General features: G+C 42.4%; 1 protein-coding gene across 4 annotated transcripts; it reads right to left on the bottom strand.

Annotated features, from left to right (window-relative positions):
• Window positions 1–1604: 1604 nt before the first annotated feature.
• LOC310835152 (transforming protein RhoA-like) lies at window positions 1605–26313 on the bottom strand. 4 transcript variants are annotated; one of them, XM_083719945.1, is made up of 7 exons: window positions 25484–25633; window positions 25237–25428; window positions 6085–6218; window positions 5200–5360; window positions 3982–4102; window positions 3392–3522; window positions 1605–2889 (listed from the first exon to the last, which is right to left on the bottom strand). In XM_083719945.1, the coding sequence occupies exons 4-7, from the start codon at window positions 5353–5355 to the stop codon at window positions 2716–2718; spliced, it is 582 nt and encodes a 193-aa protein (XP_083576071.1). In that variant the 5' UTR covers window positions 5356–5360; window positions 6085–6218; window positions 25237–25428; window positions 25484–25633; the 3' UTR covers window positions 1605–2715. The 4 variants fall into 4 exon arrangements, with proteins under 4 accessions (XP_083576071.1, XP_083576069.1, XP_083576070.1 ...); XM_083719943.1 differs by lacking the exons at window positions 25237–25428; window positions 25484–25633 and adding an exon at window positions 25841–25960; XM_083719944.1 differs by lacking the exon at window positions 6085–6218 and having other exon boundaries at window positions 25484–25612.
• Window positions 26314–26523: the final 210 nt, after the last annotated feature.

Consider the following 26523-nt stretch of genomic DNA (forward strand, 5'->3'; position numbering starts at 1 on the left):
CATTTAAGGAGATAAAGCAAGATCTGACTTGCTACCCACCCTAGGCTCTGAAGCAAAACATGGGAAGCTTTAAATTTTGCATTAAAATGAAAATTACAAGCACCATAAGTTTCTTTCCATCGCATTGCTCAGAAGCTATTGAACTCCTTTTAGACATTAGCCTGGTTTTTCCAGGTGTTAACTTCCATAGTGGCTGGAAACCTGCTTAGCTAGAGGTCAAGGAGTGACCTCCCTTACAAGAAGGGCCTCTGGAATTAGAGACTCTCCTACTTCAGTTTTCCCCATGACTGGCTCTATCAACCTCAGCACTACACTGAGTTTGAGGAGGTTACTTTAAAAAAAGAATAGAGGATATATTTAGAACAGAGCAATACAGCTACTGTTCTGGGAATTAGAATGTGTGGCAACTCAGAAAGGAATTACTTATAAGTCAGAAGACTACCATTTGCTGTCAAACAGCTGAGGGGAAAAAATCTGGTTGTCCTAAAACCATACAAGGGAAAAAAAGTAAAAATAGATGTTGATAAAATACTGTCCCTTCCGCTTGTCCTAAAATTAGAGAAAGTAGGCCAAATGTTTTAGAAGCTACAAATAATAGATAATGAAACAAGCATGAGCTCCAGTGGCATAGAAGAATGGGAGGGGGGGTTGAGGTTGCTCAGCCGTGCCATTAAGCAGAAGTTATCCTAAATAGGCCTGGCTTTAGGTAACTGAAGGTCACTAGACTTACGCTGCAGATGCATTGTAGTATTAAATGGTGCAGATCATGGATACATATATCCAATACTGATACCATGAATTGACACCGCAAGGAGAAGGAACACTGCTGGTAGTTTTCTGTAGCTAAAAAATTTCATCAGAATGTCAATTAAGTGCCTGTTCACCATTTAAGGCGCCTAAGAGAAGAAAGACAGCAGAGTCACAATCTTGGACTCCAAAGAGTAGGCACAAGGACAAGGCAGGCAGAGTACTGTATAATGTTCACCTACCAGTGGTTCTCAACCTGTTGGTCCCCAGATGATGTTGGACTAAAACTCCCATCATCCCTGAGCTCTGGCCCTCCTAGCTTGGGATAATAGAAGTTGTAGTTCAACAACATCTGGGGATCCGCAGGTTGAGAAAGGCTGAAAGTGAGAAGGCTCCTGTTGCTATTGTGTGTACAAATCAGCAAAGAATCAACTATGAGAATGTCTCCAGTATTTTGCAAAGTGGTTTCTAACAGAACTGTTTGGAAAGTGTTCTTTCCACCACATTTTCTCCATAGAGTGCCCTACACTTTCTAGAGCTTCAGGAATCCAAAGGCAGGCCTACCTGAAGCCAAGCTCTCTATGCTTTGATTAGCTCCCAGTCTATTGGACTGCTTCTACCACCATCCTGGTTCTTGCTTAAAATATTTTTTTTTCTAGGTAAGACTTATTTCCTCATGAAGGTGTATGATTACTTTTACCAGCCATCACAATTTACTCCAACCAAAGCTCTTCATGGGATCAGCAGTTTGGTGGGACAGTGCTGTACAACTGCTGTAAGAAAAATCAATGCTCACCTTTTTACTAGTTCCCTTTCCACAGCAGATTTTAAGAGGCAAAAAGCAAAGCCCCACCATGTACTAAACATTGCTACAAATTTATTACAGATTTTTCTTTCAAGTACATTTTGAAAAGTAACAACCACTTTTTAAACATGTGAATACAAATTAAACACAAAATCATACACCCCGGTGGCAATGCAGTGAGTACAAAGAAGGCGGAAGGGAAGAGAAGCAGGAGTGTTGGGGGAGCAGCAAGACAGAAGCAACAGAGGAGGTCCTTTGCACTTGAAGCTGCGGCAGTGGCTACTCCATCTACCAGCTATCCAGAGAGCTTCCAAACAGCAACAAACTGGCTCATAGCACCTCTGCTTACAAATATAGATTTTTGCTAGAAAGGGGCCAGGCTACAAGGCCCAGTCTCTTGGGCCAGTTTGAAGGAAAGGCAGCTGTCTGCTCTGCTGTCGGGAGATAAATATTTAAGTGGAGACAATTCTGTTCTGGGGTGGGAGAGAGAGAAGGTGGAGGACCTGATGTCACTTTACTGAGACAGCCCTCAAGAAACAAAGGGGGTGGCTTTTGAACTGGGCTATGTTCGCCTTGAGGAAGGGGACAAGCGCCAAAGTGGTTCTGCTCTAGCCTAAAGAGCAGAAAAGCCAGCTAAGGGATCAATGAGTCTGCCAAGATAAGGGTCACTGCTTGCCCACTGTGCAGGAGCACTGGCTCCACTCACAATGAATGACTTGTTGACATGTCAAGAGTCCCTTACTAGGCAGGGCCAGATGTTCCAATTCAAGGCTCTGACCTTTATTGAAGCAAAGGGCTTTCACACTTTGGCAAAAAGTCTTCTACAAAGAAATGGCCTGGAGCAGTGTAGTGCCCTAGGCTGCCAACGAGAATCAAGACTGCTGTGAGCAAGCACGCAGAAAGATAAGGAGCTCCCCCACTGACCCACCGAGGGCCAGAATTTTCTGACCTGTTATGAGGGAGTCAGAAGCCTGTGACGGAAGGGGGAAATACCACCCCACCTCCAAAGTTAGTTGTCATGCTCCAGAAGAGCCCCTGCCCAGCTCTAGCAAGCCCCCTCTCTGAGGAGACCTGCCAGGCCATGGTATCACAAGAGAGGCAAGCCTGGAAGCGAAGAGCTCAAAGGCTTGGCTGGCTGGCAGGGAAGGCAGGCTGGGAAGGAATTACAGCAGCTGGCATGAGGTCTTCTTGCGCCCACGTTTGGCCTGCAGGGCAGCCCGGGTGGCCATCTCAAACACCTCCCGTACTCCATCCTTTGTCTTTGCAGAACATTCCAGGTAGCCAAAAGCACTAATCCTGTTTGCCATGTCACGTCCCTCCTCTGGCTTCACTGGTTCCTGAAAGGGAAGGGCGAAACAGACAGTGAGGTTGCCTGGCATCTATCCTGGTAAGGGAAATGAGGTAGAATCTAGCAATCAAAGCTAGAGCCTAGCTATCAGAACTCCTGGCTCCTTTAACCACACAATACTAACTCCCTGGGACTATATCCTTTGCTGAAAACTGGTACCCAGACCTTGCTAGGGTTGTGAAGTTGGGGGTTATTTTATGGTATCATGCAAGCCAAGTGCTGCCTTCAGTCCAAATAGAGTGTGTTGTGAAAAGGTACTGAGAACCCCATGGAAACCAGTGGCTTTGTGCTTCGCCAAGCCCCCTTCAAAAATGAGAAGAAGGCCACAATATACCTCTCTGGATGGGCTTGTGCTTCTCCTCAGATGTAAATGCAAAGGACATAGATTCCTTTCAAGCCCCAAATAGCCATATGCATAGCTGTTTGTACCCTCCTCCTATTCTGATGGCAATACTAAATCCCAGCAAAGAATGTCAGTTGCCTCTCTGCACCTGCTTCATCTTGGCTAGCTCCCGGCGTGTATGCTCATCATTACGTAGGTCCTTCTTGTTCCCCACCAGGATGATAGGCACATTGGGGCAGAAGTGCTTCACCTCCGGAGTCCACTTCTCAGGGATGTTCTCTGTAGGGGCACAAAGTAAAACCATAAGCATAAACCTAAGAAGACCATGGAGTTCTCACCCACTTGTGCCCCAAAGCAAAGATTTGGGGAACTGTTTCGAGTTCCTTCAGACACCACCAGGATGAAATTTAAAGGACTTCCACCACTGTGCGTACAGGAGTAGCAAGCTCAGAAAATGGATGTGGTGCAGCCAATGTTAAAGCTGGGATATGTGTACTGGGGGGGGGGGGAGGCAATGGGGGGAAAGACGGAAATGGGGAGGGACAAGCGGCAGAACACTGAACGCCAGTCGTGGTGTGATGTAATACACAGCATATGACCAGCTAATCAACTACTATGACAGTTTAACTGCTCCCATCAGCAACCTGACATCTGGGAAGAGACCAGAGCCAGAGATCTACAGAAGTCTCTGCTGCTGCTTATTCAGTCAGCCCTCCCACATACTCAGGGGAGACTCACCTAAACTGTCAGGGCTGTCAATGGAGAAACACATGAGGATGACGTCTGTATCTGGATAGGAGAGGGGTCTCAGGCGGTCATAGTCCTCTTGGCCAGCTGTATCCCAAAGGGCAAGTTCTACCTGTAGAAATGCAAATATGATAACTTAATGGGGGCAAGTCCTCAAAGTGCTGTCATCACTCCATTAAATGAAAGCATATTCTGTGATGTGCTAGTGTCTTCCCTATTAGATCCTTAAAGGTAAAGGTAAAGGACCCCTGACAGTTAAGTCCAGTCACGAACGACTCGGGTTGCAGCGCTCATCTCGCTTTACTGGCCGAGGGAGCTGACGTTTGTCCACAGACAGTTTTTCTGGGTCATGTGGCCAGCATGACTAAGCTGCTTCTGGCAAAACTGGAGCACGGAAACGCCATTTACCTTCCCACCGGAGTGGTACCTATTTATTTACTTGCACTTTGATGTGCTTTCGGACTGTTAGGTTGTCAGGAGCTTAGACCGAGCAACAGGAACTCACCCCGCTGCGGGGATTCAAACCACCGACCTTCCCATCGGCAAGCCCTAGGCCCTAGGCTGCTGCTCTTTTGCTTACACCACAGCGCCACCCGCGTCTGTAATGAATGTGATTCTGTAATGAATCACAACCAAAGTGGAAAGATGCTGGTATTGTTGTAATTCAATCAGAACAGCATACTCCAAACTCTACTCCCTGTTACCACCAAGAAATGCAGTTCCAAAAGAACCACCTGTTCTTTCTGCAGCTATTCTTCATTTCTCTCAAATCGATTCCTCTCTGCTCTTGGGAGTGGGGAGAGGAAGAGGGCTATTTCACACATTACACTGACCAACTCAGAGAAGGAGGCCAAATGCCCCAGACAATATATAAATATATGTAGTGGGCAAGCAGCTGGCCTCCAATTTGGGCTCAGCACAGGAGCTTGCAGCAGGACCCCAGCTGGGCCTCAGAGAAACGGAAAAAGTAGAATGGTTCATAATGCTCTACAAAATACGCAGACTCTTCTGCTGCTGCGCTGCTGTGTGAGTCAGGTGGCTTGCAGAAGCTGCTGCTCTTTTGCTGAAGTGCTACCGCGTGAGCCAACTGACTTGCACCATAGCATGGTAGCAAAAAGAATACCAGCCAGCCAGATGGTGGAGATATCAGGCCCTATCATTGCGCCCAGGCATCTGCCCAGCCCGGCCGGCTCCCAACATCAGTATTACCTGCTTTCCATCCACCTCAATGTCAGCCACATAGTTCTCAAAGACGGTGGGGACGTAGACCTCTGGGAACTGGTCCTTGCTGAAGACGATCAGAAGGCAGGTCTTTCCACACGCTCCATCTCCAACAATGACAAGTTTCTTGCGTATGGCAGCCATCTCTCCTGAAGGAAGAAAAGCAGCACCCTCTTAGCAATTGGGGGTGGGCGAGGGCTTCCTGACTCCCACAATCGGACCTCAGCCATGCCGGTAATTCGGGTTGATATGGGGGTAATTAGCCCTGGCAGACTCCCTAGGGTGGGGGAGGACTGTCTCGTAGACCCGCAGATCGTCCAAGATTTGTCAGCTGGCATCAAGGTGCAAGCGGCAAGGACACTGGGTCCCAGAGCACGGCACGGCTGGCACTCTCCAAAGTCACTCTCATAAGCCGGAAATATCTGTTTCATAAAATAATTGGGTTTGGACAATAAACAGACATAGTCTGGACCGAAGAAGATTGAGAAAAAATCTGCAGAATTGCACAGTCCCTGGTGTTTAAGCTCAGACTTCCAATAGATTCTCATCATGGTGTTTGGATTTATGGAGGTGATTGGTATGTTCTTTTTTCTTCTCTATACCTACAATTGTTTTTCTATGCCAAGCCTCACCCTATGCCAAGAAACCAATTTAAAAAAAAAAACAGAGTACAGATGGACTTCTATTTATAATTTAAGTATTCAGCTGCGCAGCTTTACTTAAACTTGATAAAGATAAAAAAAGAAACAAGATGGCGCTTGTTAGTATGATGTAGCACGGAAAAATGAGAATTCCTCCCTTTTTCGAGGGAAGTGGGAAATACTTGCTAGCTTACTTTATAATGACTTGAGATAACAATTTGGGACAACGTACAGTGCATCTGTTTGCAGAATTTCTTCATTATGAGCGAGAGAGAGGGCTAAGTTGATGTCTAGCAACCCCCCTTCTAGGGCCCAGGGGGGGGGGTGGTCTCCAGGAAAGCTGATCGATCGCCAAATGACCTACAACTGTGGAATACAGTTCATTTACATTTCAATATTGCAAACAGTATGCTTAACAACTTAACATTGGGAATTTATTGTGAATAGTAACAATTTAACAACTTGGGAGTTACTGCGTCATTAAACTACAAACAACAGGCTTGGACAACAGCCTGGATTGGAAGATTGGAATGAAGTCAGGAAAAGCTGCGCTGGCAAATTGACAGTTGAAAAAATATATATACACAAATAAAACTGTACCCGACAGATGAAAGAATATATGATCTCTGACATGACTGAGAATCGCACAGCCAGGGACAGGGAACTTTAAAGCGTTAAGATCGGAATGTGGAAAATATGAGAACAGGAAGAAGGCAGAAATGAAAATACTGGAGATATACTTTAGAGGTCCAGAGTATGGGAAGCCCAAAAAATTAATAATTAATAAGTTGGACTGTAATTTGGCTGTTTTTATTTTATTATTTTTAATTGGATTATGATTTGATGGATTTAATTGGATGTTCTTATTGGAAAACTAATAAAAATGATTATATATATATGTGTGTGTGTGTGTGTGTGTGTGTGTGTGTGTGTATACACATATATATATATTTTGGAAATGGGCTTTACCTTCACTCATGACCCAATACATTAGAAAGCCCCTCAAGCAGAGACTCCATGCCACCAACAAATCTTTCTTGCCTCTGGGTTGGCAGCTGGAAGGGCCAACTGGTACTCCGCACAGGAACCATATTTGGGCTCATGAAGCCTTCATTTGTTGATCCCTACAATGCAGATGGATCAGGCCTACAAAACTTCCAAGTGAATTTTGAGGAACAAAATCAGGGGGATCAGAGATCACCAGTGTTTGAAACTCTCCATTCACAAGTCACATTCTGGTCATTTCCTTTGTGCCTGAGCCAGTCTGTGAGAACTTCTTTCTTTTACGACCTCAGTGCCACCTGAGCCCTGCCCTCCCTGCTTGCTTTGAAAAGACTTCTTGGGTATTGGATCTTCCTGGTTTTTATGTAGGATGAGAACAAAACCACTAAGTAACAGAATACAAATGGAATCTGCAGCCAAATGCACTTCCAAAACAGACTGGAGAGTACCATTTGATGCATCAATATTAGAATCATAGAATCTTAGGAGTTGGAAGGGCCCTCAAGGGTCATCTAGTCCAACCTCCTGTAATGCACAAATCTCAGCTGGAGCATCCATGACACATGGCCATCCAATCTCTGTTTAAAGCCCTCCAAGGAAGGAGAGTCCCCCACCTCTCTTGGGAGCATGTTCCACTGGCAAACAGCTCTTACTGTCAGAAAGTTTTCCCAAATGTTTAGTCAGAATCTCCTTTCTTGTAACTTGAAGCCATTGCCTCAAGTCCTACCCACAAAAGCAGGAGACAACAAGCATGCTCCCTCTTCCATGTGATAGCCCTTACAATATTTGAAGATGGCTATCATATCTCCTCTCAGTCTCCTTTTCCAGGCAAAACACACCCAGCTCCTTCAACCGTTCCTCATCAGTTTTAGTCTACAGACCCTTGATCATCTTGGTTGCCCTCCTCTGCACACGTTCCAGCTTGTCAACATTCTTCTTAAATTATGGTGCCCAGAATTGGACACAGTATTCCAGGTGTTGTCTGACCGAGGCAGAATAGAGTGGGACTATTACTTCCCTTGATCTGGACACTATACTTTTGTTGATGCAACCTAGAACAGCGTTAGTTTTTTTTGCTGCTGTATCATGATAAGCTAGTGGCCCACAAAGACCCCTAGATCCTTTTCACATGTACTGCTAGTAAGTCAGGTGAACCCCCCCCCCCAAATCCTATTATTTGTGCAGTTGGTTCTTCCTGCCTAGGTGCGGAAACTGACATTTGTCCCTATTACCATTCATTTTGTTAGCTTGCGCCCAGTTCTCCAATCTGTTAAGGTTATTTTGAATTTTTTTTGTATACTTTTTTTTAATTACAATGATCCAAAAGAGCCACATTATCACAATACAAAATTACAATACAATTAAATAGCCAACTATTCAAATACCAAATTAAACAATTTTGGGTGACTTCCCGTGTGCTAGATTTCAAGGTACAAAGTTTTTATTTATTTTTGCTTCCATAATCTTGATTATTCCAATTACAACAGTTCTGATCTTGATCCTTTATTTAACACCCACGGGTTTCATGACTTTCATTCGTAATTGCATATTTAATAAATTTTATTTCTGCAAGAGAAATTTATGTCCTGTAAATTTCTGTGTGAGATGTTTATTTTCCCTTTGTTTCTTCATTCTTCCTGTTATAATCCAACATATACAGCTCTCTGCTTCCACTTTTTCATACTCTCTCTGCTCTGCTCACAAGGGCAGCATTTTTCCCTGTGTGCCGCACCAACTTGTTTATCGAAGTCTAACAAAAGGTCTGACGTCCCACCATAGCCCCGGGCAGTTCTCCACTTATCTTTCTCATCCAATACCCAGCGGCTAACAATCTGGTGTCCCACCAAAGCTATGGTAGTTCTTCAAAAGCGATTCAGTGGAAACTCGATGCTTTAAATCCTATCAATATTCTCAGACAGTTCCATATATTTTGTAATAATCCATAAATATTATCTTGTTATCGGTGATTTCCTCTTGCTTTTTCTCATTCCATTAACTCTCAGGGGGAGGTTTGCCAAATCAATAAAGCAGCAAACATGGTATACAGTGGTGCCTCGCAAGACGAAATTAATTCATTCCGCAAGTTTTTTCTTCTTGCGAAGCACGGTTTCCCATAGGAATGCATTGAAAATCAATCAATGCGTTCCTATGGAGACCGTCCGGGGACAGAGGGGAAGCGCCGCGCGCCTTCCCCTCTGTCCCCGGACCTGTTTTAAAGCAAGGGGCAGCAGGGAGAAGATTGCTTCTCCCCGTTGCCTGCCCCGCAATCTCCGGGGACTGAGGGGAAGGCGCACGCTATGAAGAAAATCTCTCCAGAACAAAACATTGCGACTCAGTGGCTGATTCAGCAGATTATCTTGTCCCGTTAACCCAGTACATGTCTGCAAATTAAATCCAATTTCTTTCTTACTAATAAACAGAAAAACCCCTGCCCTTAGTGGCTGTGTCAGAGGGTTACCGATAAGCGAAATGCTTTGCATTCAGGTCCTCCCGCCTCCCGTCTCCGTGTTGGGACGAGAGCCAGGTATCAGACGATCTGCGAGTGGTGCTCACCCCCCTGATCGGGGGGGGGGGGAGCTTGCAAGGACAATTACCCTTATTCATCCTTGTTTAGGATCTGCTACCAATCTCTGCTAATGCGGGAGCTGCCTCCATTATGGCAGGAAGCACCAGAAGTCAAGGTCATTTTGAATTTTGATTCTGTCTTCTGCGACATTAGCTACCCCTCCCAGTCTGGTGTCATCTGCAAATTGGATGAGCATCCCCCCCCCCCAATTCCTTCATTCATGCCATTTACAGAGATGCTAAAGAACAACAGGACCAGGACGGAACCCTGCAGCACCCCTTTTCACTTTTTTCCAGGATGATGAGGAACTGTTAATGAGTACTCTTTGGGTTCAGTCAACCAGCTACAAATTCACCTAACAGTTACCTCGTTCAAACCACATTTTACCAGCTTTCTCGTGAGAATATTATGGGGGACCTTTGTCAAAAGTCTTACGGAAATCAATATGCACTATGTCCACCGCATTTCCCTGATCCACCAAGTTTGTAATTCCATCCATAAAAATAAATCATATTGGTCTGGCATGACTTATTTTTGAGAAACCCATGCTGGGTCTTAGTAATCACAGCATGCTTTTCTAAATGCTTACAGACCGACTGTTGAATTATTTGTTCTAGGACCTTCCCTGGTATTGATGTCAAGCTCAGTGGTTGGTAGTTACCTATGTCTTCTTTCCCCCTTTTTGAAGATGGGGACACCATTTGCCCGCCTCCAGTCTGTAGTGACATCACCTGTTCTCCAAGAATTCTCAAAGACAACAGACCAAGGCTCTGAAATTACACCCGCAAGCTCCCTTAGTACCCTTGGATGCAGCTAATCAGGCCCTAGAGATTTGAACTCATTTAAAGCAGTTGGGTGTTCGCTTACTACCTCTCTTCCTATCTTGGGCTGCAGCTTCCTCCTTACATAGTTTATTCTGTTATCATCAGGCTGGGCATCACTTTCCTTTTGGGTGAAGACAGAGGCAAAGTAGATGTTGAGTAGTTAGTTCTGCCTTCTTCTCTGTCACCTAATAGCATTTCTCAGTCTTCTCCACACAGAGAAGCTTCCACTTCCTTGTTCTTCCACCAATTTCAGACATAGCCAAAGAAACCTTTTTTAACATTATTTTTATTTTATTTTTTTAATAATAATTTTTATTGATTTTTCATTTTAAAACAAACAAACACATACAAACATGTATATTTCCATATCCTCCTTTTCATAAACCTTCTTTCATGGACTTCCCCATACCTCCCCCTCTCTGCATCCTTATTTTACAGTTTTTTTCAGCAACCCCTTAGTCCAGTTTATATTTATAACTTATTTTTCCTCAATTTCATCTTAATTTATCAAACAATTTCAGCTGCAATTCTGCATCTTCTTTCCCCTTAACATTTTAGCACTCATCAATTTTACAACAGTTCTTGAGATAAACTTTAAACTTCTTCCAATCTTCCTCCACCGTCTCTTTCTCTTGGTCACGGATTCTGCCGGTCATTTCTGCCAGTCCCATAAAATCGATCACTTTCGTCTGCCATTCTTCCAGTGTGGGTAATTCTTGCGTCTTCCAATACTTTGCTAGAAGTATCGTTGCTGCTGTGGTAGCATACATAAAAAAGTCCTGTCCTTTCTTGACACCAACTGGCCAACCATGCCCAAGAGAAATGCCTCTGGTTTCTTATGAAATGTACATTTAAGTACCTTCTTAATTTCATTATAAATCATTTCCCAGAAGGCTTTAATCTTTGGGCAGGTCCACCAAAGGTGAAAAAAAGTACCTTCAGCTTCCTTACATTTCCAACATTTGTTATTGGGCAAATGGTAGATCTTTGCAAGCTTGACTGGGGTCATGTACCACCTATAAATCATTTTCATAATGTTTTCTCTTAAGGCATTACATGCCGTAAATTTAATACCGGTGGTCCATAACTGTTCCCAGTCCGCAAACATGATATCATGACCGATGTCCTGTGCCCATTTAATCATAGCTGATTTGACTGTCTCATCTATTGTATTCCACTTCAGCAACAAATTATACATTCTTGATAGATTCTTAGTATTGGGTTCTAACAGTTCTGTTTCTAATTTGGATTTCTCCACCTGGAAGCCAATTTTCCTGTCTTGTTTAAAGGTCTCCATTATTTGATAATAATGGAGCCAGTCTCTTACCTTGGACTTTATTTCTTCAAGTCTCTTTAATCTAAATTTGCCGCTTTCTTGTTCTAAGATTTCAGAATATTTTGGCCAATTAGGTTCCATATTAAGTTTCTTCACTTCTATAGCCTCCATTGGTGATAACCATCTAGGATTTTTGCTTTCCAACAAATCCTTATATCAAATCCAAACATTGTATAGTGCTTTCCTAACCACATGATTTTTAAAACCTTTATGAGCTTTAGCCTTGTCGTACCATATGTAAGCATGCCAGCCAAACCTATTGTCAAATCCTTCCAGATCCAAGATATCTGTGTTCTCAAGAAGTAGCCAGTCCTTCAACCAGCAGAAAGCTGCTGCTTCATAATAAAGTCTTAAGTCCGGCAGGGCAAACCCCCCTCTATCTTTTGCATCCGTTAATATCTTATATTTTATTCTGGGCTTTTTGCCCTGCCAGACAAATCTAGATATATCTTTCTGCCACTTCTTGAAACAATTTAGTTTATCCACAATCTGTAATGTCTGAAACAGAAATAACATTCTTGGCAAAACATTCATTTTGATCACAGCGATTCGGCCTAACAAGGAAAGCTTCAGATTCGACCATATTTCTAGGTCTTTCTTTACCTCTGTCCAACATTTGTCATAATTATCCTTAAATAAATTCACATTTTTAGATGTCATGTTAACCCCCAAATATTTCACTTTCTTAGCCACCATCAACCCAGTTTCACTTTGGAACTTCTCCCTTTCACCATTTGTTAAATTTTTCCCCAAGACTTTAGTTGTTTGTTTATTCAATTTAAATCCTGCAACCTGGCCAAAGAATTGAATTAATTCCAAAACTCTTTTTGTACTAGTGTCTGGCTCTTGTAAAGTCAATACAAGGTCATCTGCAAATGCCTTCAATTTGTACTGTCTGGCTCCGACCCGGATTCCTTTTACCAACTGGTCCCCCCTAATCATATTTAATAGGACCTCCAAGACTGAAATAAAAAGTAATGGGGCTATTGGGCACCCCTGTCATGTCCCTTTTTGTATCGGAAGTTCATCAGTAACCACATTATTTACAATTAACTTTGCCTTTTGTTCCGAATATATTGCACCTATACCATTCTCAAACCTTTGGCCTACCCCCATCCCATGGAGATTCTTCTTCATAAAATTCCAAGAAATATTATCAAAGGCTTTCTCCGCGTCCACAAATATTAAAACTGCCTTCGTGTTAATATTTACTGTCAACATTTCCATAATGTCAATTATATTCCTTACATTATTTGATAAGTATCTTCCCGGAAGAAAGCCTGCCTGGTCTTTATGAATCTCCTCCACCAGCACCTTCTTAAGTCTTTTTGCCAAAATATCAGCAAATATTTTATAATCCACATTAAGTAATGATATAGGGCGGTAGTTCTTAATCTGATTTTTTTCAGTTTCAGACTTTGGTATAAGCGTGATGAAAGCTTCTTTCCACGATTCAGGAGCCTTTTTCCCCTCTAGTATTTCATTGCAGACCTCCTTCAACGGCTGTATTATCCATTCCTTCAAAGCTTTATAATATCTGGAGGTTAATCCATCTGGTCCTGGAGATTTACCTAGTTGCATATTTTGAATGGCACCCTCTATTTCTTTATCTGTTATTTTCTCATTTAAAACCAGCATACTTTGTTGCGAAATTTTTTGTAATCCATATTTCTTAAGAAAATCTTCAATGTCTCGTTCATTCTCCGGCCCTTGTGCATATAGTCTTCTGAAATAACTCTGAAAACAATTGCTAATCTCATTTGGTTTGGTAACGTTCTTTCCATCCACCTCCAAATTTGTAACTGTATTCAATTTTTGTCTCTTCTTCAATTGCCATGCGAGGAGTTTCCCACATTTGTCTGCTGACTCAAATGTCCTTTGTCTCATTCGCTTGATTTTCCATTCTATCTCTTGATTCATCAGTTCCATATACTGCATCTGGTACAATTTAATTTCTCTCAAGATCTCATGAGACTTTGGTTTGGACCTCAATCTCTTTTCACCCTCTTTTATTCTTTCCAGGATCTTATCTTTCTTCTCATTTTGTTTTTTCCTCTTTAAGGTATTCTGTTGTATTAGGAAACCTCGCATCATGGCTTTACTTCCGTCCCAAATCACTCTTTTTTCAACATCCGTCCTCAGATTTATCTCAAAATAGTACTTCAAAGTTTTTTGGGCCTTTTTGTAAACCTCATCATCTCTAAATAGGGTGTCATTCATTCTCCATCTGAAGGAGCCAGTTGTTGTTAATTTCATTTCCATCTTTACAGCGTTATGGTCGGAGCATGTCTTTGGGCAGATTTCTACCTTTTTTATCCTTTGAGCCATACCACTAGTAATCCAAATTTGATCAATTCTTGTCCATGTCATTTGTGCCTCAGAGAAAAACGTTCCCTCTCTCTCGAGAGGGTTTCTAGTTCTCCAAATATCTATCAAGTCCAAATTCTCTGTCATTTCAAAAAAAGTCTTGGGTAATCTCCCATCCTTAGAGACCACCTGTCTTTGTGCTTTGTCCATATTTGTAGAGAGCACGCCATTCATATCTCCTAATAAAATTACATTATAATCCAAATAGTCCATTAATGTCTCATGCAGTTTCTTGAAAAATTCTGCCTTCCCTTCATTAGGTGCATAAATACCAACTGTCAAAAAATTTTCTCCCTGGATTTGTATTTCAATTGCCAAAAATCTTCCTTGTTCATCTTTAAAAATCAATTTAGGGGCCAATTTCTCCTTTGCATAGATCACCACTCCTCTTTTCTTGACTTTATCCGATGAAATAAATTCCTGTCCTAACCTTTTGTTTATAAGCAATCTTCTATATGTCCTTGTTATGTGGGTCTCTTGTAAACAGATCAAATCCAATTGTTCTCTTTTCAAAATATGAAAAACCTCACGCCTTTTTCTGGGAAGGTTCAATCCATTGCAGTTCCAAGTCAAAAACTGCAGAGACATCGTTGATTAGTTACCTCCAGCCGCTCCCTGCGGCTGTTCTTCTTCCGTTGGTGATTTAAGTCCGAATGTCAGGTTTCCAAGATCTGTCTCAGAGGTCAGTTCTACCACTCCTTTCTGTAGGTCCTCTTCGTTTCTGTCCAAAAATTGTTCTTTATCTTGTACTGTTCTTATCTTTACTTTCTTTCCTTTGTAGCCAAAGGACAGGCCTTGTGGAAACTCCCACCTGAAGGGAATACTATTCTGTTTCAGCAGGTAAACCAGATTCTTATAATGAGTTCTAGCCTCCAGAATGTATTTTGGGATGTCCCTGTAAATTTGTACAAAAGAGTCTTCAATCTCAAGGGTTCTTTGATAATGTAGATTTAATATTTTGTCTCTTTCCTCCTTTGATCTCAAAGTTATCAGGCAATCCCTCGGGATCTTTCTATTTTGCCTTCTCCCCAGTCTGAAGGCAGCTGTTATCTTAAATTCTTCCTCCTCTGTATTTACCTGCCAAAATTCTGAAAGTTCTTTAGTGAGAAAGTCCACTAAGTTGTCCCCTTCACTTTCTGGGACCAATCTAAGTCTTAAATTCCTCTCTTTCCTCTGCATCTCCCATAAAGACAAAGCGGCCTCATGTTCATCCAGCCTCTTGCACACTTGTGCTAATTTTTCCTGTGCGTTATCTGCAGCGGATTTCGCTTCTTCCGCTATTTTTCGGGTTGTTGCATTTTCCTCAATTAATTTATTTATAGTTGCTGTGTTGGATGTTATGCTTTTAGTGTTCAAGTCCAATTTTGTAGAAAGTTCTGTCAACTGTTTGGTATTTTCCGTACTCTGCTTTGTCAAATTTTCTAAAGATTCATTTATCTTAAGCAAGGCTTGTGTCACTGAATCCATGAATATATCTATCCCTTTTTCCTGTCCAGCTGCGCCTGCTGACAATGTACCTGACGTAGAGCCCCTTTTCTTTTGTGCGGCTTTCACTTTAGACCTTGTTGCTATCTCCTCTGCTGAGCCGCTCATGTCCCAAGGTCGTTCCCACAGGAGCAGCTTGAATGGAAAAATCCAGTGACTTGTTTTTTACAGTCTATGTTGCGACTATTGTCTTTAGATCCTCTAGAGGGAGCAATTCAATGTATCCACAAATCAGAAAAAGAAACAAAGAAGGCAAAAGCCCCCAAGGAGGAAAGTTTTTAACCACAGTCACCCAGTCTTCTAGTTGCAACAAACTATCCAAATGTTCTTTCAGTAGAATCCCAAAGTCACAAAGTCCAAAATTGTATCCAATAAAGTCACAGTCTATCTTTTCTGACAGTCCCTGTCAAGTGTTTCACCCAGGCAGCACGCTCCCAGAGTCAGAGACAGCGGAAAATTTCCCTTTATTTCCTTTCCTGCAGCTAAATAAAGTTCCCTTTTCTTCCCCCCTCGCTCCTGCTTGCTGGAGGGGGGGTTCAAGTTCAATGCCAGGGCTAAACCACTTTAAAAAGTTCAAACTACTTCTCCTTCAATTGCAGCTTTAAGTTCCGTTGCTTTAAAAGTCATGCGGGGGGGGGGGCAGACTTCCTTTATTTACTGTCCCCGTTTTCAGCCGAATTTCAGGCAAATTTTAATAGTCCCAATAAGTTCCTCAATCCTACTTACGGGTTTCAAATTTCAGTCCAAATTTCAGGAAGGAATCGGCGCTCTCCGCCTATGGCGACACGGCTTCACTCCACAGGCTGGGTAGCGACTCTCAGCACCGCGCGATCCCCTGATGCTCCTCCGGAGCCTTTAAAAAGGCTCTTTTGCAGTAAAGGGGGGCGCAAATGGTGCCCACCGAGTCTCCTTGTTCACAGGCTTCCGCGCCTGTGATTTTAGGGGTCCCCGCTTCGCCGTAGCGGTCAGACCCGAACTCGTGGAGCAGCCCTCTCTCCGGAGATCAGAGAGAGAGCCACCATTAAGCGCTGGCGCCAACCGGAAGCCTTTAACATTATTTTTAACTTCTCTTGCAAGCCCGAGCTCGTTCTGAGCTTGAGCCAGCCTAACGTTTCCCCTGCAACTGTTGGCTACTCATGTATACTCCTCCTTTCTGATTTCCTCTTCCTTCCATTTCTTATACATGCCCTTCTTAACTCTCAGCTCATCTGTAAATTCCTTATGCAGCTTAGATGCCTTAGATACCTCCCACTTTTCTTTCTTGTTCGTATTGTCTGCATTTGGGTGTTCAATATTTCTCCCTTTAGAAACTCCTATCCTTCTTGGACTCCCTTCTCCTTGAGTATTTCTGACCGTGGGATCTCACCCAGTAGCTCCTTCAGCTTTTTGAAATTGCCCTGACCAGATAAATTTAGATATTTCCCTCTGCCAATTTTCAATGCAGCTTGTTTTCCCTATAACAGGAATGGATTGGAACAGAAAAAGGATCTTTGGCAAAATATTTAGTTTAACAGCCGAGATACGCCCCCCAAAAGATAGATATAATTTGCTCCAAATCTCCACATTCCTTTTAACTTCAGACCGTGCCTTGACATAATTGTCTTCGTAAAGATATACCGTATGTTTTTAGTAGTTAAAAATATTCCCAAGTATTTTATTTTTTTGGCAAATTTTAAGATTTGTTATCTTTTCAATTTCTTCTTTCTCTACTTGGGAAAGGTTTTTTGCCATAAGTTTGGTTTTACTTATATTCAGTTGGAATCCCACTACCTTCCCATAATTATTATTTCCAAGGTTTTCACTAGACTCTGGGTTTTCAGTTGTGATGCTAATATCATCCACAAATGCCCATAGTTTATATATATTATTTCCCAGTGTTATACCCTTAATATTCTTTTCATCTCTAATTTTTCTTACTTAAGACTCCATTACTAAAATAAATATGTGAAGAGAGTGGACAGCCCTGTCTTGTCCTTTTATTAATTTCACATACTGTTCCCATTTATTATAATTTTTTGCCTTCTGTTTTGTGTAAATAGCCTGAATTCCATTACAGAATGAGTCTCCGATCTCCATATGCCGCAGCATAGTTGTCATGAATCTCCAAGAAAAAATATCAAATGCTTTCTCCGCATCGACCATGTAGTGAAGTTAGGAAATCTCAGTAGACAAACTTTGGTCAAGCTGAAGCACTGTTGCACTGTGGGAAAACCAAAGGCCAAAGGATTTATGGGAAATGTATATCTGTTGCTTTAAAACCTTAGACTAATTGGCTCTGGGAGTGTGAATACTTATCTCAGGCATCTGCAGGAAGGAAAACTTCCCAGTTGATTAGTGGTGTTTTAACACCTGGTTATCTAAGTGCTGTCCCTATGTGAATAAGGGCTATCAAGCCTCATTACAGGAGAAAGGAGGATCTGCTGTGTCTCTGAGAAATTGGGAGGAACTCCTTTCATCCCCAAGGTCTTGAGAACAAACGAGCTTCAGCTGTCACAAGATGAGTTATCACCCTCTCAGGTGACCATTGGTAAATTCTGAATTAATCAGAAATCCTGATTGGTCCTTGGGGTCTGATTACACATGGGGTCTTAAGGATAAAAACTTTAGGAAAGGAGCCTGCAGGCACGCTTACCCATACGCCCTTCTGCCATATTCACCTCCATGCTGGCAGTCACTTCCTTTCTACATTGATATGTGTGTCCTTTGTGATGTAGAATTCCTGTTGTCTTCTTGAGATGCAGATTCAGCTGAGAACGCCCTAACTTTTCTTGTGTTCTGGGGGTGTGTGTGTGTGTGTGTGTGTGTTTTTTTTTTTTGTAAGTATGTTTACCTATGGATGCTTTACAATGTTTTTATTTTCCTGTCTGAAACCCTGTAAGAGATGTGCCTACTTTTAAGTATGTTTAATCTTGTTTTTTAAATAAATCTGAAAAAAGGATTTTCCCATTTTGTTCTGTGTGCGTTTCGTGGGGAAAGTCTGAATCCCAAGTCTGACCACTCAGTCGCCTACTAAACCTGTTGAATTTCTGCCTGCAGTTTGTGGTGAAGCAATTGCATGGTGGGGCAGCCAGTAACACTGAAGAGTAGCCGTCTCCCTTGGGTTATTCTTCTGGGCTATCCCCAGACAAGGGTAAGGTGGTAGCATCTACCCTTCTGTTGTGTTTTGTCCTGAAAAATAAAAGTAATTTGGCCCACCTCTCTCTCTCAGCCTGGTCCTGCTGGACTGGATGACAGGTGAGGAAGATGGGGGCATGGGCCAACAGACCACCATTAAGATTGGTGGTTTATCAATTTGTGATTCCAAATATTCCTACACATTTATGATATTCCTGATGTTACTCTGAATTAGACGGCTGGGGGAAAAGTCAGCCTGGTCTTTATTACAGTCTGTTATTACGGCCTGGTCTGTATTATGGTTTGGAGAATTTTTTTCATTCTTTCGGCTAAAATATAGGTGTAGAGTTTATAGTCGTAACAACGAAATAGGCCTATAATTGGCTATTGACAGCTGGTCTGTTCCCTGTTTTGGGATCAGTGTGATGTAACTTTCCTTCCATGATTCAGGCATTATGCCATATTGTAGGATGTTGTTCATTGTTTTCAAGGGTTCGAACAATACCTCTTCTAATTTTTTAATAGTAAATTGCAGGGAGGCCATCAGGCCCCGGTGTTTTTCCTGATTTGGAATGCTTAATTGCCTGTTGGACTTCAAAAACTGTGATTGGGTCATTCAGAATTTTGTTTTGTTCTTTAGAAATTTTGGGGAAATTATTTTGGTCCAGGTATTCTTTTATCTCTGCCTTATACTCTCAATCTGGTCCTGCTAGCTAGAGATCATGGGAGTTGTAGGCCAAAAACATCTGGAGGGCCAAAGTTAAGGAAGCCTGCCCTTTACTCTCAAACTGCTTTTCATGCTCCAGGTCATGGATTTCTTCACAAGTGAACACATCCTTTATATATAATGCTACATCTTCTCCCTTCCTGTTTGGTCTATTCCTTTTGAATAGGGTATACCCCTCAATTCCTACATTTCAGTCATGAGTCTCACCCCACCAGGTTTCAGTAATGCCTACCAGGTCATATTTGCCACCCTGTGCTAAAAGCTCCAATTTCCCATACTCTGTGCATTGGTGTAGAGACAAAATATGGATGCACAACCTTTCCAAAAGTGAGATCAAAGCTGAATTTAAGAGACTCGCATGACTGTGCGTATGCACACTCTGTAGAAGGATCTTTATCATTGTCAAGTTTACTTGATGCCCTTCTAAAATAAACAGGAACTGCTCTGTTTTGGAACGTGAAGTAGTCAATGGCAAGTGGCTAAATTGTTTTTGGGAGCTTAGTTTTACTACTTACATCTAGACACCAAGCATAGATGCTGAAATACTAATCACAGTCAACCTTTAGTCAAAAGATCTAGGCTGGTATTCAAGTTTTACTCGGAGTAGGCCCACTGAAATTAATGGGCCTAACTTAGTCATGCTCATTAATTTTAACAGGTTTAGTCTGAGTAAAATTTTGTTGACCACACATATTCTAAAAGGATAAAGATGTCTGCTCCCTTTGTCACTGCATTAAGAGTACAAGGATTCACTATAAGCTACAACTATTAACACACAATATTGAAAACTGCCCTAATGATGCTGTTTATGAAATGGGACCAAATGAGCTAGTTGGCTCTTCTAGTTTGACTCATAAGATCCAGAATAGAAGCCTTTTTCTCTAGGAAAAAAAAACCACTGTCCAGTTCTAAAACATGGTACTGGGGATTCATAGCCAAGTCTAGCTTAGCTGGAAGCCTGCATGCTGTTTTCAAAAGCCAGAATGCTTTTATGCCAGAACTTGGGGTTATGATGGGAGGAACAGAATACCCTGGTGACTAATTAGTTTGGATGTACACTGAGAGGATATATAAAGCTAGACAAGTTACACCCATATCTGTAGTTCTAAGCAAACTTCCCGCTTCAAAAAGAAAAGGGCTTAGTCTGCTTGGCCAAGATTTAATGTCTGCTTTCTTAAAAGGGTTTTAAGGCAAGAATTAACCAACCAAATTAAACTCTAGATTAATCGTCTTGAGAGATTTATTGTAAGGATATCCTCCATTACAGCTATGAATGTCAGACTTTCTATCTCCCGTAGTTTAGAATCCGCTTTAATGGGAAGACATCTCACAACAAAGATTCTCTGGTAGAAAATAAAGAAGAGAGAGCTTCTGAATAACCTTTCCTTAATGCAAACTTCCAATCAGCAGAATAGAAAATCTAGCTGAAAAGATGCCCTGAAACCAAACTGTAAGGAACAAGTTATTCTCATCTAACACATGATTAAGGCCAATATCCTCAAGTGACTCAGCAAGTTGGAAAACAAATTTACTGTGATTTAAGCAAGGAGTGATTTAAGAGGGACGCGGGTGGCGCTGTGGGTTAAAACCATAGAGCCTAAGACCTGCCGATCAGAAGGTTGGCATTTCGAATCCCCGTGACGGGGTGAGCTCCCGTTGCTCGGTCCCTGCTCCTGCCAACCTAGCAGTTTGAAAGCACGTCCAAGAGCAAGTAGAAAAATAGGTACCGCTCTGGCGGGAAAATAAACGGCATTTCCATGCGCTGCTCTGGTTCGCCAGAAGCGGCTTAGTCATGCTGGCCACATGACCCAGAAGCTGTACGCCGGCTCCCTCAGCCAATAAAGCGAGATGAGCGCCACAACCCCAGAGTCGTCCGTGACTGGACCTAATGGTCAGGGGTACCTTTACCTTTAAGCAAGGAGTGGGGGAGACAGAAAAGAAAAACTTGCATCTTTGAGTCATCCAAAGTACTTCTGGAATTGTAGTTCAGAGAACGAGGCTGCCCCACAGCAATGACATTTGGACAACAATCAAACTTGCTGCTCCCACTGCAATGCAGCCTTCTCATTCGATAAACTACTTGTTTCTTTAAATGCCACAAGAATATAGAACATACACTCCCCACAGAAAAGTAGGAGCCCAGGATCAAACATAAACTATTAATTGATCTTAAAGGAGGGGGATTTTCCCTGCCAGATTTGAAACTCAACTACGAGGCGTCCTGTCTCTCCTGGATCAGGAAATGGTGTATACTACAAAATACTGACCTTTTAGATCTGGATGGGTATGACAACCACTATGCCTAGCATGCCTACTTAGGTTACGACAAGGTCAAGGTACACAAAAGCTTTTTAAATCATGTTATAAGGAAGCCTCTATGTATGGTTTGGGCAAAATGCAAAGGTCTGCTTGAACCCAAAACCCCATGGTGGATATCTCCTATAGAAGCATTGGCAGTAAAGAAGAAAAAGATGAAAGGGAATTGGCCAACATACAAAGTATTGTTAAAAGAGGAAGAAAATCAACTGAAGCCAAAAGATTTTGAAGAAATTAGGGTATACCTGTCAGATTGGTTACAATATCACCAACTCCATGAGATATTTAAACTTCAAAAATGAAATGGCTTCGCGACAGAGCCCTCCAGACTGGAAAAAGAACAGATTAACTCCAAAGGAAAAACCCTCTCTAAAAAGTTATAGACTCCTCCTTGACCAGGAAGTCAAGGAGGAGGAGGAAAAATCAGTAATGGTTACATGGGCTCAAGATTTTGGTTACAACATCCCAATGGATGCTTGGGGGGAAACTATGGAGGTAGAGATGAGGTTCGCCACAGATTATGTATTGAAAGAAAATTTTCTGAAAATGCAATTCCGCTGGCACTTAATGCCATCAAAACTATTGAAAATGTATAAAAATACCTCAAGTAAATGTTGGAGATGTGGGAAGGTACAATGCTACATATGTGGTGGAACTGTAAGAAAATAAAGGAATTTAGGAGGTAATCTATAACAAGCTCAAAATGATGTTTAAGATCTCTTTTATAAAAAAGCCGGAAGCTTTCCTCTTGGGGATACTAGGTTCAGACATACCTAAAAAAACAAGGACAATATTATTGTACGCTACGGTAGCTGCAAGAATATTAATCACTTCAAACTGGAAAGGGGACACAATTCCAACCAAACTGGAGTGGCAAAGCAAACTGCTAGAATACACTGAGCTGGCAAAAATGACAGGGAAATTGAGAGGACATACTAAACAACATTTATCAAAGAATGGGACATGTACAAAATATACTTTAAGGAACATCGTAATAATATGACGTCAATAGCAGGCCTTGAATGACTTCTGTGGTATAATAGGAACTTATAGAAGAATAAGTCATTAATGAAAATCAATAAAGGAAAATGGAAAGTGAGCTCAAAGAAATAGGTGGTAGATGCATGATGGAGTGACGGGAAGTCATTATAGATGTAATAAGAATTTAATGTGATATGATGTAGCATTTTCTATTGTTATTTCTGGATGAATTTCTGTTTGTCTTTTAATTTCAATAAAGCATTCAACAAAAGAAAAGTAAAGTAGGAACAATTATCTCAGACATGGAATAAAACACTTTCTCCAAATTCCCTTGAAATTTCTGACATGAAAGCTCACGACTCAAGAGAAGTACAAGTGATAACTGACCATAGAAATCAATAGAGAAATCCAAGTTTTCATTATTACAGTGCTGGGAAACTTTCTGTCTACCTGCCCTCTAATAAAGGACACAAGTCTGCAAATCTGAAAAATTTGCATGACAAATATGTTTGACAAATTGGTAGTGCTTCCTATGCTAGAAGGCGAAAAATTAAACTCTTCAATATTATTCCCATATGATGGTCAAGAGCTAAAGTTGAGAGAGGTGATGCTCACAATTTACTCCAGTGTCATCCCTTGAATGCAAGAGGGGATAACTGGACTGAGGGCCCAGGAAAAAACACAAGAGGAAATTAGTTTTTCCCCCCATTCTGCATCCCCCTCATTTGCCCACTCAAAAAAGAGAAAACTGAATTCTTGTGCAATATTTTATATTTCAATATTATGTAACTGGTTAGCATTATTGTTACAGAGTTAATTACATTGCCACAGAACCCAGGTTTAAAGGTAATGACAGCAGTGCTACTGTATTTGTCTAGATTATTTAACAAACTCCCAAGTCTACCAATCATATTGTTGCTGTAACCTGGTGGCAAGGCCTTTGCACATCTCAAGATGCCATCTTTTATTTCAAGTGAAATAAAGTTAATACAACACACACACAATCAGGAAACAAACCCACATGAGAGCAGTAACTCTGACATACATGAAGAATAAAGAAGCAGAAACTATGGATCTTACAGACCCCGATTATGCTAAAGACAAATATACTGATTTGTGCTAATATTTTCAAGGATATCATCTATGAAGATGAAATGATCTGTGAACTGCATTCAGGATAGCTGACTTTCTCTACAATTAGTTTTGCAACCTGTTTTCATGATTATACAGAACCAAGCCCCACCAAGTTCAATGGAGTTCATTCCCAACAGAGTGTTTCCAGGTCTGCAGCATTAGTATGATGATGTACTCCATGTAGAACCACTTCTTGTTTGTCTTATAGGGGTGCTTATGAATCATCTCTCTAAATATATGAATGTCTTCTGATTCTGTGTAATTATGCCTACCTTCTAAGATCAAATAGCAAAATCTTTTCATTACCACGTGGGTCTAAATTTCAATATTTTTATTTTTTCTCCAGTCAAGCTTGCAAAGATATATCATGTGTCTGACAATAAATGTTGGAAGTGTAAAGAAGCTGAAGGAACATTCTTTCACCTCTGGTGGACTTGCCCTAGAGTGAAGGCTTTCTGGGAAATGATATATAATGAGCTGAAAAAGGTATTTAAGTATACCTTCCCTAAGAAACCAGAGGCCTTTCTTTTAGGCATTGTCGGCCAGAGTGTGCAAAAGAAGGATCGAACCTTTTTTATGTATGCTACAACAGCAGCAAGGATACTCATCGCCAAAAGCTGGAAAACTCAAGATTTGCCCACACTGGAAGAATGGCAGATGCAACTGATGGACTATATGGAACTGGCAGAGATGACTAGCAGAATCCGAGATCTGGGAGAAGAACTGGTGGAGGAGGAATGGAAGAAATTTAAGGACTATCTACAAAAATATTGTAAATTGTATGAATGTTAAGAAAGATGTAAGATTAGCAATAGAATGGCTCCAACAAATTAGCTACAAGGAATACAAACCTAATTGTAATTGAAAGAAAAGGCAAATTTTGGATAAATTGTTATAACTAAGTCTTCAAAAGAGTGATTTAAATTCTAAAATCTGAGATTTAATATTGGAAAAATATATTATATGAATTGAAACAAGTTAATAATTTGCTAGTAAAATTTATGAGTTTAGGATGCAGGAACAAGAGATGTGAGGAAGTCCAAAGATGAGAATGAAATGTGGATATTGGAAAATACTATGTTATTATGTATGTTTTTTATTGTGTAAACAAAAACTTAATAAATATTATTATAAAAAAAAAAATTTCAATATTTTTTATTATTTTCCAACTAGCAAAAACTAAGATACCTCTTACAGCTTCATGTCCAAAACTTGTGTATCAGTATCTAACTTCTGCCTTAAATTATTTACTCCTCGAAAAATAAAGGGGAATGTGTTTTTATGGGTTAAAAAAGCTATATGTTATTAATACACCCAATATCAGTTTTGGAGAAAGCAGTAGCTGATCATGACATCCTATAAAGTAGATGACTGTCAGCATTCTTGTATTTAGACTAAAGCAAGACAATTACAAGCACCATTCCGTCAAAGTGGAAGGACAATTAATGTACTGTACATTGGAGAGGTTAGACTTGGGCAGCGATCCAGCAAGGAATACTTGAGTATAAGCTTTTGAATTTAACAGGACTTACTTCTGAGTAGACATGCACGCCACTTTTCATCAAGACTAAGAACCACCTGTGACTTTTATCATAGGTTTGACCTCCGGTCCTACATGGTGCCCACCTGCCACCCGAGGCCTTGCGCGCCGACCCACTTCCACTTGCTGTATCTCGCCCCAACACTGTGATTTAAAAGTACAAGCGATTACAGCCAAGACCCCCCTGCAGGCGAGACCCCCCCCCCGAATCCCGCGCGCCTCTCCGGCCTTTGCCTCGCCCATCGGGGGGGGGGCTCGGGCAGCTCCGTGTTTGTGCCCCCCCAGCCACGGATGGCGGCCGCACATGCGCAAGGGGCTCCGAAAGCCCCCTCGGCCTCCGCCCCCGAAGCCTTCCCCGCGGAGCCGCCCAATCAGGCGCGCTTCCTCCCCCTTCGCGCCGCGACCCCGCCCAGCAGCCAACCGTCTTCTGGCTTCGCGCATGCGCCGCACATTCGCCTCTCGGACCCCCCCCCCCCAAACTTTTCACCCAGAGCTTTTTCGTGAGGCTAAAGCCCCTCCGTTTTGAAGGAAGCGAGGCCCAGTCGCCATGAGGGCAGCTGCTTCCCGTCCCGCCGTCGTAGGAACTTCCCTCTTACCCGCTTCTCTCGGCGGCCTCCACTGCCGGCTCCGCCCGGCTCACTCGCAGCCGCCCGGACTCTCCTCAGCAGCCCCTCGCAGGCCCCACCCACTTCGGGATTGACATAGGCCACCGCCCAATCGCGTAACTCCGTACTGACATCGAGGCCGTCGCTGTCTTATAAAAGCGGCTGAGACTTCCCTTCCGTCGGATTGACAGAATGATGCGGCCAATGGAAGAGCGTCATTCGTGCAAAACGAGAGGTTGGTCGCGTCATCGGGCGCTGTCCGATTCCGGAACGGGAGAACACGGCGGCCAATAGCCGCCCACCAACAGAATTGCCTGATAGGCAGGTTGAACTGACCAATCGCGCTCGACACAAGTGAACGGAGGCCGGGGTTTCCACCTCAGCCTGGTTGGCGAGTGGCAGCCTGGGCCGCTAATGGGAGACCGCCGTGATCCAAGGCGCCCTTGTGATTTCCCGGCCAAGGCGGGGCAAACGCCCACCCGGTGACATCAGGGTCAGCGGCCACCAATGGCGGCTTTCCCGCCCGGCGAAGCCCCGCCCAGCTCGAGGAGAGGCGCTTCCCGGCCAATTGTTGCTCGGCTGAGTCGCCTGGCGGCCATCTTGGGCGCGTCTCTCGGGCGCCGCGCAGAGGCGGAGGGGGAAGTCGGTCTGTCCCGAGAGCAGCTGCTGCGCCT

This window comes from Podarcis gaigeae (genome assembly GCF_964106915.1).
Source record: "Podarcis gaigeae genome assembly, chromosome: 17".
In the NCBI taxonomy this organism is placed as follows: Eukaryota; Metazoa; Chordata; class Lepidosauria; order Squamata; family Lacertidae; genus Podarcis; species Podarcis gaigeae.